Consider the following 14,226-nt stretch of genomic DNA (forward strand, 5'->3'; position numbering starts at 1 on the left):
CTTCACCCTTGCTCCCTGCAAATGCTGAATTCAAAAGTCATTAATCTTGAAAGCAGCAGCAAGTTCCAAGGGGTGAGACGGGTTGTTAAAACAATAGGCCCAAGTGCATGTTGGGAACAGTTTTCTGGGGCTGTGGCATGAAATAAAACCTTCAGCTTTTTTTCAATCTCTGCAGCAGCTTCACTTTAAATATCACCTTCTCACTCTACTGATTACAAGAAAGAGCAAATAAATCATTCAAGTTGCAATGACAGACTATAGGATGATATTAGCATAAGAGAGATCAATGATAAAACACATAAACAATCCTATTCAACAAAACCCATTATAGCCAAGAAAGGCTGTCTCGCTTTTTAACAAAAACAATAAAAACTGCATTTTTCATTTCTAAGTCCTTTTCAGAATAAACCAACCCTAAACTAGTTTTTGTGTTGGGAGAGCAGGGGAAGTATTTATTTTTATTTATTTATTTATTTTCTGTTTTGCAGCAAAAAGATGGCTTCTAGAATATTTTCCGTAAGTGTATGGAAATTTTTTGAGATTTTTTGCTATATCAGAATATATCATGCACTAAGACTGAATCCAATAGCTTTAGAGTAAAGAAGGTCTTCGTTAAAAACCTGTAATAGAGGCTTTGGGAGATGGTTAAGACGTCAAGAGGGAAGGCATGATTACACAACAGAAGTCTGTTCCTGTTTTGTACTTCATGATGCACATAAAGAGGGCAAGCTTTGATCGTGCAGTCACAATGGGGTTTTTTTTTAATGCTCCTTGCCCCAATACTTTTTCTACACACATAAACAATGAAAAAGCCACTCATTTGCATTTGGATTAAGCTGGATATATCTAAGACTTATTGGCACTCATTTAAAGACAGGGCATCTTTTATATTTGTGACTAGCTCAAATATTTTAGAATTAATACTTGTACTGGCAAATGTTTGTCTTCAGTAACCTATTATGTATGTGTTATTGATTATTTAACATTTATTTGTAAGATCTACCATGAAAGGTAATACAGGTAGTCCTCAACTTATGACCATAATTGAGCCCTAAATTTACATTGCTAAGCAAGGCAATGAGCTCAATGACTCTCTGAAAGAAAGGAATATTCAGGTGAAACTCGAAAAATTAGAATATCATGCAAAAGTTCGTTTATTTCAGTAATGCAACTTACAAGGTGAAACTAATATATGAGATAGCCTCATTACATGCAAAGCAAGATAGTTCAAGCCGTGATTTGTCATAACTGTGATGATTATGGCTTACAGCTCATGAAAACCCAAATCCACCATCTCAGAAAATTAGAATATTACATGTAATCAATAAAACAAGGATTGTACATAGAACAATATCGGACCTCTGAAAAGTATAAGCATACATATGTACTCAGTACTTGGTTTGGGCCCCTTTTGCAGCAATTACTGCCTCAATGCAGCATGGCATGGAAGCTATCAGCCTGTGGCACTGCTGAGGTGTTATGGAAGACCAGGATGCTTCAATGGCGGCCTTCAGCTCTTCTGCATTGTTCAGTCTCATGTCTCTCATCTTTCTCTTGGCAATGCCCTATAGATTCTCTATGGGGTTCAAGTCAGGTGAGTTTGCTGGCCAATCAAGCACAGTAATCCCACGGTCATTGAACCAGGATTTGGTGCTTTTGGCAGTGTGGGCAGGTGCCAAGTCTTGCTGGAAAATGAAGTCAGCATCCCCATAAAGCTCGTCTGCAGAAGGAAGCATGAAGTGCTCCAAAATCTCCTGGTAGACGGCTGCGTTGACCCTGGACTTAATGACGCACAGTGGACGAACACCAGCAGATGACATGGCTCCCCAAATCAACAGAAACTGTGGAAACTTCACACTGGACTTCAAGCATCTTGCAATGTGTACCTCTCCATTCTTCCTCCAGACTCTGGGTCTTTGGTTTCCAAATGAGACACAACAGTTGCTCTCATCAGAAAAGAGGACTTTGGACCACTGAGCAACAGACCAGGTCTATTTTTCTTTAGCCCAGGTAAGATGCTTCTGATGTTGTTTGTTGTTCAGGAGCGGCTTGACAAGAGGAATATGACATTTGAAGCCCATGTCCAGGATCCGTCTGTTTGTGGTGGCTCTTGATGCACTGACTCCAGCCACAGTCCACTCCTTGTGAAAGTCCCCAACACTTTGAATGGCCTTTTCCTGACAATCCTCTCCAGGCTGTGGTCATCCCTGCTGCTTGTGCACCTTTTTCTTCCACACTTTTCCCTTCCACATAACTTTCTATTAATGTGCTTTGATACAGCACTTTGGGAACATCCAACTTCTTTTGCAATTATCTTTTGAGGCTTTTCCTCCTTATGGAGGGTGTCAATGATGGTTTTCTGCACAACTGTCAGGTCAGCAGTCTTTCCCATGATTGTGATTCCTACTGAACCAGACTGAGGAACCATTTAAAGGCTCAGGAACCCTTTGCAGGTGTTATGGCTTAATTACCTGATTAGAGTGGGACACTTTGAGCGTAGAATATTGTACCCTTTCACAATATTCTAATTTTCTGAAATGGTGGATTTGGGGTTTTCATGAGCTGTAAGTCATAATCATCACAGTTATGACAAATCACAGCTTCAACTATCTTGCTTTGCATGTAATGAGTCTATCTCATATATTAGTTTCACCTTTTAAGTTGAATTACTGAAATAAATGAACTTTTGCACGATATTCTAAGTTTTCGAGTTTCACCTGTAAATCCTTCCATTCCCCACCATCTAGTCAGAGGTGAAGAAGCTTCTTGGATGAGAAGTGAAACGTCTTCAAAGAAAACCAAGAAAATCCAGTTGCTTCTTGAAAAAGCATCTTTGGGACAACCATGACCTGGGTGACTGAGAATCTCCACAGACATTAAGCAAGACAGTTGTTAAGTGAGTTTTGCCCCATTTTATCACCATTTTGCCAGAGTTGGTAAGGGAATCCACTACAATTGCTAAGTTACTATTATTGTTACTAATACTAAGGATTATTAAGAGAATCTGCCTCCCCTACTAACTTCGCTTGTCAGAAAGTCAGAAAATGTGATCATATGACCCCGGACCTTGCAACCACCATAAGAACATGTCAGTCGCCAAGCAATTAAACTTTGATCATAAGGAAATGCTGCAACTTTCATTAACTCTGAAAAACAATCATATCACTTTTTTCAGTGCTGCTGTAACTTTGAAGGGCCACTAAATGAATGGTCGTAAGTCAAGGCTTACCTGTATAACAGAAAGTTAGGGAGTGCAAAAGGATGTATTGATTGTATATTAAAGGAACTTATTAGCCGTCTTTCTCCTTGAAAAAAATATGTTATGGTCTCAGATGTTTCTCTGATTCTCTTCTCATGCCAAATCAGGAGCCCTGAACCTCAGAAGGAGGAATACGACTTGAGGATCCATGCCAATGTTGCTTTCCCATTCTGCAAATCTCCACAGCTGGTTCTCAGGTGAGGAATTCCAAGGTATGAAAAGCTCCAGGTCCAAAATATCATTAGCTTTCTAACTTCTTCCATGCCCACAAATAATTAATGGAGCTTAGATCAGCCCAAAACAGAAATGGTTACATTGTTTTCACTTTAACTTTATTGAAATGCACTTAGCTTGCAGTTAAATATGTCATCAGAATGACCTATCAAAGAACAAAATTACTTTATCCCCCAGATTTCATTTAAGACTACTGTTCTTGAATTTTTTTTGCTTTCTTTTTTAAACCAGATTTTTTTTAATAGATGTAAGGTACTGGTTGAGGTGTCAAATTGGACTGGGAAGTTTCTGGCTCAAACTCCCATAGAATTCCCATTCAATCTCATTCAACCATAGAGTTCAGTAGATTACACTGTCTCAACCTTCACAGGATTGTCATTTGAACTCCAGAAAAAAGTCAAGGTATGTAGTGTTAGTAATATCATTGCATTTATGATGTTCATTGACTAGAGTTACTAGTTGATATGGGCAGCTATAGAAATCAAATCAAATCAAATCAAATAAGTAAATAAATTCTTACTATGGCCATGGGGATATACAGTAGGAAAAGGAATACTGGTTTCAATTAGATGAAAAGCTGAACTAGCCACTGGATGGCACTCTTATAACATTTAGATACAAAACTGCTAGTACAAATCTTGTCTCAATTTAAGATACATATAAACTCTGAGTAGCTCTTCACAGCCTGCTATTCTAAATAACTTCATTGTATTCAAGATGAAATATTTAGGGAAGGAGTGAAGCTTCCATCACAAATCAAATGGGCATCTGGAGGACATAAAAAAGAGGGGAAATATGGTCCACCAGCAACTTTGGTAGATGGAAATGACTGGATTTCAACTTTTTAAAAACAATTTTTAACATGCAAATATTTTTATAATAATCCTGTTTCCCATAGTTATTGCCCATTTTTAAAAAAAATTGTGTGCTTTCAAGCTGAAAACAACCCCAACTTATTTAAATGAAGTTGCGTCTTCTACCAGATTGTAGTATTACAATTCAAAAGAGAGTTAAAGAGATTCAAAAGGAAAGTCCACTTGGCTTAGTAAACAGAGATGCATTCTGCCTGCAGAGATGCATTCTGCCTAAAACAATTCACTGTCTTCCATAATGAAGTCATCCATGACCACTGCAGTCAGCTTTTCTGCTACCGATAATGTATTTTCCACAAATGTAGTAGGTTCAGATGCACAGACCATTAGAACTGGTCTCGTCAAATAAAAGAAACATTTGAACTCAGGTATCTGACAATGTAGAAGTTAAAATGTCTCAAATCATAAAGAAGTAATTTTGAATAATAAAAACATAAAAGTACAGTAAAATAATACATTAGGAATAAATTAGGAACCTAAATTGTATTGTAAATGATCTGTCTCCACCAAAATGAAAATGATTCTTATGCTGAATATAATCTTTTTAATAGATTCTTTCTATCTCTCTCCCCCCGTTTGATATATTTATTTTACAATATTGGCCAACAGAGGTATTCTGAAATAGCTTGGTATCCAGCACTGTAAATCATATTTAAACAATTATGGGTAATTCCAAACTTAGGACCATTTATTTAGCAACCATTTAAATTATAATAATGCTGGGAAAAGTTACTTATAAGTGGTCCCCACATTTACAACCTTCACAGTAACCCAATGGTCACTTGATCACCATTTGCAACTTTCCCTGCAAAGTCAATAGGAGAAGCCAGATTCACTAAACAATTACAAGATTCTTACTTAATCCATAATGACTCCTGCAAAAAAATAATAATTGTAAAATTGAGTGTGGTCACAATGACTCATTTAACGACTACATTGCTTAGCTATGGATGTTCCAGTGCCAATTGTTGAGGTACGTCTAGTACTATCAATAGATTATCAGCTACCAAAACAAATTTATTTATAAAAAATCATAGAATAACCTCCTTTTTAAAATTTAGTTTTGGATTTGGTGCAATCATGTATATTTGCAGTTAGGAACATATATTTTATGGAAGAACTGTAAGCACATCCTCTAAAAGCCACTGGTGAAAAAAAAAGTTTCTCTACTGTTTTAGCAGATGCAAAAGGTGGCAATGGTTGGATAATCTTAGGGCTATCGATGACTAACCAACATCAGATTTTGGTTTCCTTGGAAATTAAGCCACTACTCTGAGGCTACACTTGTTTTCCATCTCAACAAGTTGTTGACCAAAACAATTCTTTGGTAGGCAGAGTTGGAAAGACAAAGAGAAGAGGAAATGCTGTTTAAAGTAATAATGCAACAATTAGGGGGAAATGTTTTGTGCATTTGGCTTATTTTTTAACGTACATGAACAATATTGAGCATGTTGGTGAATAAGCTATTGAAATGACATCAAATAAAATTTGAGTAGAAGCATACCAAGTCAACATTTGTGTTTATGTCAACCAATTCAGGGAATCTGTTTGTCAAGCTTGCAGTTATTCCTAACAAAAGAAAAAAAAAATGACAAACCACCTTGAGCTGAATAAGCTGATTTTCCTGTTTGCCCAAATTTAAATAAAGGTTTATTTATTTAATTTATATCATGCCTTTATTATTTTTATACACAACTCAAGACAGCAGACATATCTAACATACCCTCTTGCTCCTTTTTTCCCCACAACAACAAACCTGTGAGGTGAGTTGGAGTAAATGAGAATAAGTGGCCTAAAGGCACTCAGCTGGCTTAAAAGCCATTTCATATTTGGGTCTAACTATGATACAAGCATGCTCCAATAACCTCTGCGCTAGCCATATCCTCATGATTTAGCCTTAATTGTGTATGTGTATCATTCTAGTCATAAATTTCAGTAGTCTTCTGCAGCGCACAGAATAACAGATCTGTCAGCTCCCAAAACATAACGGAGAGGTCATCCAACCCTTCAAATACCAGTTCTGTAACGCATTACCCAACCCAATTGGATGGTTCTTTTTAAAATATCTGAAATAATTGAATTAACTGAACTGTGGAATTTACTTAAATACTCATGCAAACAAGCAGCTCTGTTAAGGTTCTGGCTAGGGGGCGCTCAAACAACAAAGCACAGAAAACAGGCCTTGTGTTCTGTCTGCTTCCCAACAGGAAGTTGGATTAACTACTCAGCAGGCAGAACACACATCTTTGCACAACGCGTAGTTGAGATTTGTGAGGTGTGTGTATTAGCCCAACTGCAACCTATGCTTACCAATTCCTTCTCAGCATAGATAGATGTCAATGCCTATGCACAGAAGAGTCAGTCTAGAAGAAACTAGACCAGGGCTCCTCAAACTATGGCCTGCGGGCTGCATATGGCCTGTTGAAGCCATTAATCCAGCTCGCGCAGGACCATGAAGCTGCCATACCCACATCATTCCACCCACCCACTGGCCCCCACCCTGGGCTGGAATTGGAATGGAAGGCCCAACATTTTTGGCCTGCAGAGTGCTTCTGGAGGCAGGGAGGTGAAAAACGAGGCACACGGATGCTCCTGGGACTGTTTTGGCCTCCCCCATCTCCAGCAGCACTCTACAGGCCAAAAATGTTGGCCTTGTGTTCCAGTTCCAGCCCAGGGTGGGGGCCGGCGGGTGGGTGGAGCGATGCGGGCAGACAAGACAATACAAGAGAGAGAGAGAGAGAGAGAGAGAGACAAAGAGATAAACAGATAGAGAAAGAGAGACTTGTTGATTGTAAGCTCCTTGGGGCTGAAAAGAATTGCTGCAAAACTGAGTTTCCTGAAGTGGACCACTAGACTCCTAGACAACTAAAGAAACGATCTAGTAAAAAGAAAAGTAAACCAAAAATGCAACATGCAAACAAAAGCAAATAAAACGCCCCCAGGAACAAAACAAATTAAAGTTTGTATGCATTGTTTAATGGACTGCTAAATTGGCCATGCCCACCTAGTCATATGACCTCCTAGCCATGCCCACCCAGCCAGTCTGGCCCCCAAACAGTTTGAGGGACCGTGAATTGGCCCCTTGTTTAAAAAGTTTGAGGACCCCTGGACTAGTCAGTCACTTATCTGAAATAGTATAGGTTCTCCTTCTTGAGCAGGGGGCTGGACTAGAAGACCTCCAAGGTCCCTTCCAGCTCATTCATGCTATTCACTATTCACAGACAAGTCGAAGTTAAGTTTTACAGGAATAGATATGATGGAAGGATGCTACGGCTGCTACATGGAAAACAGAGTGAGCCAGTAGCTGGCTGACTTCCTCCTTCCCAAATAAGTCAACATATTGGTGATGGTGGCCTATACATATTACAATGCCTGTTCATTCATCACCCAGGCTCATCTATTAAGAAGGTTCTAGTAACAATAGAATGGCCTAGTAATCACAGTTCTGGAATAGTATAAAATAATACTATTGACTGTATGCAGTACTACAGACTACTTCTGCTGACTGTTGGCTGCCTGCAATTTGGCAGTTTGAATCTCACCAGGCTCAAGGTTGGCTCAGCCTTCCATCTTTCCAAGGTCAATAAAATGAAGACCCAGATTGTTGGGGACGATATGCTAACTCTGTAAACTGCTTAGAGAGGCCTGTAAAGCACTGTGAAGTGGTATATAAGTCGAAGTGCTATTGCTAAGTGCTATATATAGCAACCTCACAAACCTGGAATAGATTCTAGATGTAACACAGATAATCAGTACTGAAAAGTTTAAGTGGCTTGGCATAACCAAAATATCTTCTATTGAGGAAAAAGAAAATTAACTTCAAATATTTACCGAAAGAAAAGTTAAAATACTTATGGCATTTAAATATTATTAAGCTATTTATAGCAAATATGGTAAATAACCTTTGAAAAACACTTAACTGTATATAAATGCCTTACCCCAAGATAAGTTAAGAATCATGCTTATTTCTAAAAGTCAAACACTATCGGTCCTTTTATTATTTAAAAATAAATTTAAGTAAATTTTGTGTACTGAATTTTTAAATATGCTACTATAATTACAGAACAAAACTTTTCTCCCTCCATTACTCTAGGATTGTGCATTCCTGCATATATTACTGGAATTTTAGATAATGCAGGTTCTCCGATGTGAAAGTGCCACCCAAAGAACAATATCTTTGTATGGACATCATGGGATAAGGGCCAAATAGTTCCACCATTCATTGCAATGGTTTGTATTTAACTTCACATCTGTAACCTCAAACAATGGCTTCTGTTAGCAGAATTACATTAAACTGAATTTAAAAATATACATGTGCATAGTGTCAAGAACGTTATGTACATATATTTTTCTGAATACTTCTGATTCTAAGTAATTCCATCGGGAAAATGGCAATAGAATAACAATTGCAATTTAAACTGGTTTAGTGCTTATGTACAGTGGAAATAGAAGTTATAGGGGAAAAAATCTTGCACATCTCACCATAATGAGGAATGATTGCCCAGGCCATGGCAGATGCGTAGATACCGCCAATCATCCAAAACATGCAAAGCCAACTTAAATGTTCTCCACGTTTCTCTCGAGCAAGTACTTCAGCAAAATATGAAAATACAACTGGAACAGCGCCTCCAATCCTAAAAACAAAAACAAAACAAAAAAGAATAACAGGAACAAAAAGTCTGTAGGAGCTCTGCATTATTTTGAGAAGAAACACGCCGAAAGCAATAGAGTTCTGGGAATCTTGACAAATAAACCAATTACTTATTTACATCAAAGAAATGTTGATTAAAGAAAGCTTGTATGCTGTAAGTCATTGTATTGCCGAACATTACCCAGGCACAGCTTTGAAGAAATACAAGCATGTTGACTCCCCAAGCCTTTCTCTGGCTTTATTGTAATCTGAGATGAAAAAGAATGTAAATCCTCCCAGCCTCTCTGAATTGCTCTTATATATTTAGTGTTTTTGTTTTGCTTAAGCAAAGACTCTGATGGATTTGCTCATCCACAGTAACAAACTGCTAAGTGCCAAGTTTCAATGGTGATGGGACTGCCTGTTTTTCAGGCACCACTGACATGGTATCAGCAGGGTGTGTTCAAAAAAGTATTGCATATAAAAAGCAGACAATGCTTCAACTGGACCTTTCTGGATCCAGTATTATCTTGACTTTTTTGACAACCTGCAGGCACCGCTGGATGGATGCTCCTAGCACCTCACACAGAGCCAAAGCGTCAGATATCAAAGGGAGAGATAGAAATATTTCTTGATTTCCCTGAACTTTTCTTGGCAGGAAGAACAAAGTATAAATGCATATAGACAGACCTTAGGACATGGAAGAAACATATCCATGTAGTAGATCAGGGATACTAATGATGCAGTGGAGGAATGTGAAAAGGTCACCCAAAATTGGTTTAAAATTTTCTTAAATTGTCATAGTGGTACAGTATATGAAGCACAGTCTTTTGTATTTCAAACAATATTAGCTGATGGCTACTATTTTAGTCTGTGTAAACAGACCTTAAATATACTGTAGAGTGAAATAAATAATGCAGTACTTAAGATTTTTTTTAAAAAATCAACCGTATTGAATAATCAAAATGAGCAATACATATGGGGGTCATTGGTGCTCTCTCAGCTCGGTTGTTCTTGGTTGTGAAAGAAAACAATCAAACTCGGGGAGCACCAAGGACCCCACAGTTCAACCGTGAATTACAAATATTCATTGCTATGACACACAATTTAATAATATTTTTGATGGTTTAGAGCTAGACAGTGGGTATCTGGGGAATGTTATGTTGTACACACAGTATTTCAAATATTACTATCAACCTTAAACAATGATAGGCTCCCATTCTACATAAGCTGTTCAATATGTTTGAAATTTAGCTTTGATTATCATAAGCTCTTAATGCTGATATTGGTGCTTAAGGAGACATCTGAGGCAACATCACCATATACTGAAATACTTTATATAACTATTAAATACTGAAAGCTCTTGCTATTTAATATTTAGAAACAACTTTCACATAAAAGATTATCACACATGAGTCACTGTTCAGATCCAGAGAAATTTAAGCAGCATCGTGCTTTGGAAATGGGATCTCCCAGTGTCTACTTTACTGAAATCTTCTCCCACAATTTCCTATTTGCAACAAATGAGAGATTCAAAGACAGCTATTAAATTCAAAAAGGCAATATCCAGCTAGGAAATGGTGCAAGGGAAAGGAAGATAAAGAGACAAATATTTAATGGCACAATTTTTGTCTCTGAAGTCTCCTTATGGAGGACATTTCATAGCTGCAAATTTGGCTCCCTTCAGCTTGAACTAATATTAGGTCCCACTGTAACTACAAAAGAGATCTCTTGCAATGCTACTGAGATGCTATGGAGAAATAATTGGAGGAAAGATTGCTATGCATATTACATTAAGCTCCTGAAAGAGTTTAAATTTTAACAAGCAAACAAATTAATGAATGTATTGGGCCAATTACAAAATATACTAAAAATATCTATATTTTATTATTTACTAATTTTATGCTACTTTTCATACCATTTAAAATTCCAAAAGTACCGTAACACAACAAAAATCAACCATTTAAAATTAAATTATAACTAAACAAACAGTTACTACTGAAAACTGGCAATGACTCAGGTCACCCACCCCAAGCAATCAAACACATGGACAATCTGCACAGACTTGAAATACACATTTAATGATATGTAGCAAGATATAGCTATAATATCTTGAAGAAGTGAAGTGTAGCAAACATGCATAACAGTGAAAATTACTGCAATACAAAATGTTCTAACATAAAAGAATATATCAAGACTGATCCAAAATCAAAACAAACTGTGTTAGATTGGACCATCTTAAAAACACCCAGAACAATCCATTACCCAGGTTTGAAACAGCAAGTCAAAGATTGATCAGATTGTTTCAAATTCATATTTTTGCACACCTTTATTGAAGTCAAACGAATAGTGAAACAGAAAATATGTAAGCATTCCCATATAAACTTTCCTTGTCATCATTACATGCTCTCTTTATAAGCTCCCGAGTTTCAAGATTTATTTCATAGAATATTTCCTTAGAAGTGAATTTATAAAATTCTGCAACTTCTTTTCTTAGAATGTAAGTTTTTTCTTTTAGAATGTTTAAAAGGGCTTATGTTTTTTTTTTTATGAAATTGAGATAGTCTTACATAAATCCCAGTAAATCAATATTATCATTAAGGCCAATTAGTTGGAATAAATTAAATGTATATATTCAAAGTGATAAATCTTTGACATAGTACTCTGCCAATGTCACACAAGGAATTGGAATTTTTTTAGGGCTCAGTCTCTCTGGTTCACTTGCACAATCAAAGATGACCCCAAGATGGTTGTCTATGGAGATTCTCAGTCATCTGGATCATGGTTGTCCCAAAGGTGCTTATTCAACAGGAATGGACTTTCCTGTTTTTCTTTGAAGACATTTCGCTTCTCATCCAAGAAGTTTCTCTAGCTCTGTCTGGATGTGGGGAATGGAAAGATTTATATTCCTTGTAGACAGCTAGTCATTTGGATTCTTTTAGAGAATCATTAAGGCCACTTGGAAGTTTATCTGTGTCCTCAGGATCACCTGAGAAGTGCAAATGGAAGTGGAACAGAGGTGGGTTCCTGCCGGTTCGCACCTCTTCAGGTGTACCGGTTCCAGAAATTTGCCGTAATTTTGTGTACCCATTCCATGGAGGCGTGGCCATGCCCCGATACTGGTAGGCTCCCCTGCCCTGCAGCCCATTTGCAAGGCACTTCTCAAAGAGAAGGAAGCAAGGGCGGGGCTTCTTCAGAGGACCCGAGGCAAGAACAGCATTGAAGCCCTCTCTGAAGCAGCTGGAAAAGGTAGGCGTGTGTCAGAGGGAGCGGGGAGAAATTCAAACTTCATTCTCCTCCTGGTGCTGTGCGGGGCTTTGGGCAAAGGCTGGAGGGAAGCACCTGGCTTGCTCGTGCTCTCCCTCCCCAAGTGTAGTTTGATTGCAGGTGGAGCCACGTTGTCTTTTCAAACCTGTAATCAGTGAAGCTGGGCTGGATTTTTACATAGCGGATCCGAGCCTTCTGGGGCTGAGGGAAAGTGTGTGTGCTATAGCATGGCTCTTTGCCTGGCTTCCTGCCTCCTCCTATGGTCTCCTCAGTGTTCACTCGTGCTCTCCCTCCCCAAGTATAGTGACTTCCTCCCCAAGTTTAGTCACTTCCTCCCCAGGCCCCTATCCATTTCACACACACACACACACACCTGAATAAAGCTATGTAAAAATTCAGCCCAGCTTCACTAATTACAAGTTTGTATTTGTATTTGTATTTATTTGGTTTGTATGCCACCCAATCTAGGAAGACTCAGGGTGGCTTACAGGTAAAAAAGAGGAAGGGGGGGACATACCAAGAATACAAACAACATTAAAATTCGACAACATTCATAACTTAAGATGGGGCTGGATAAATCAACAGCCCCAGGCCTGCCGGAACAGCCAGGTCTTAGTCGCTTTGTGGAAGGCCGGAAGGGTAGTAAGGGTCCGGATCTCAACAGGAAGATCGTTCCATAGGGCCGGAGCAACTACAGAGAAGGCCCTCCCCCGGGGAGTCGCCAGCCGACATTGACCAGCAGATGGAATCTGGAGGAGGCCTAATCTGTGCGATCTAATAGGTCTCTGGGAGGTAACTGGCAGGAGGCGGTTTCTCAGGTAGCCAGGTCCGATACCAAGTTTGAAAAAGCAATGTGGCTCCACCTGCAATCAAACTACAGTGGTGGGCTTTATTGCATTCCAGGCATTTCCCACCCAGGCAGCAGGTTGCATTTGCAATGGGGGAGGTGTTTGGGGAAGGCAGCGGGGAATGGGGGGGGGGGAATGGCAGAGGAGCTGCTTTCAAGCCATTGGAAAAGATATCCAATCAACTTTTGTTTGTGTGTGTGTTTGTGTGTGTATTTGAGAGAGAGTGAGTAAGAGAGGGAAGGGGGTAGGAGAGATAATCCAATCCAACTTCTGTGTGTGTGTGTGTGTGTGTATGTGTGTGTGTGTTTGAGAGGGGGGGAGGGAGAGAGGGAGGAAGGAGGGGGAGGGAGAAGAAAAAGAAAGAAGGAAACTTCTTTCACAAAGGAGAAAAACAAATGCTGTCGCTTTAAATCGTAACTGAGCATGCCTGGCTGTGGAATTCTGGGAGTTGAAGTCCACAAGTCTTAATAACTTTATTTTTTTTTAAAGTTTTTATTTTTAAACAAACATAAAAAAACAAAACTAACAACATAAAGTCATCTTCATTTACAAATATTTAATAACTTTAAATTGAAAAGGTGCAGGAAAGAACAAATTGGTTATATGTTATATGGTTTTATGTTTTTGAAGTTTTGGGTTTTGTGCAATATGAGCTGTGTTTCTAAAAGGGTTTGACAATTCCCTGCTTGTGAATGGAGCCAAATTTTCTCTAGGGTCGTTATCTCATTATCTCTATCCGGCAGGCATGTGGAATGAGCCTCAGGCAGGTTTCTTTGTTAGCAGAAAGAAAGAAAAACAGCACAGCAATTTAGGGCTAGAAGGCTAGAAGGTCATCTAGTCCAATCCCCTGCTGCAGCAGGAAACTTTACATTGTCTGGATTATTTTGGTGCCGGTAACAGAGAGGAAAATTGCCAGAAAGGAGAAATAGTTTACTAGGACAAGGCTGCCATGCAGTGGAAGGCAGAGACAGTCTTTGATTTATGACTACAATTGAGCCCAAAATTTTGGTTGCTAAGCAAGAGCGTTGTTAAGTGAGCTTCACATTTTACCCAATCCATGACATCTCCTGGTGAGTGAAATCAAGTTGGCCACTCCCACCTGGTCACATGACTGCC

General features: G+C 38.7%; 1 protein-coding gene across 1 annotated transcript in view; it reads right to left on the reverse strand.

The window, feature by feature from the left end:
• Window positions 1-14,226, reverse strand: part of SV2C (synaptic vesicle glycoprotein 2C) — an 80,354-nt gene that overhangs the window by 28,260 nt on the left and 37,868 nt on the right. The window contains exon 4 of the mRNA XM_087715619.1: window positions 8,848-8,999. Coding sequence (XP_087571745.1) covers window positions 8,848-8,999 — 152 coding nt within the window. The remainder of the gene's footprint in view (window positions 1-8,847; window positions 9,000-14,226) is intronic.

Source organism: Thamnophis sirtalis, unplaced genomic scaffold (genome assembly GCF_051295495.1).
Source record: "Thamnophis sirtalis isolate CommonGarterSnake01/CBP01778 unplaced genomic scaffold, rThaSir2_p1.2 scaffold_5, whole genome shotgun sequence".
In the NCBI taxonomy this organism is placed as follows: Eukaryota; Metazoa; Chordata; class Lepidosauria; order Squamata; family Natricidae; genus Thamnophis; species Thamnophis sirtalis.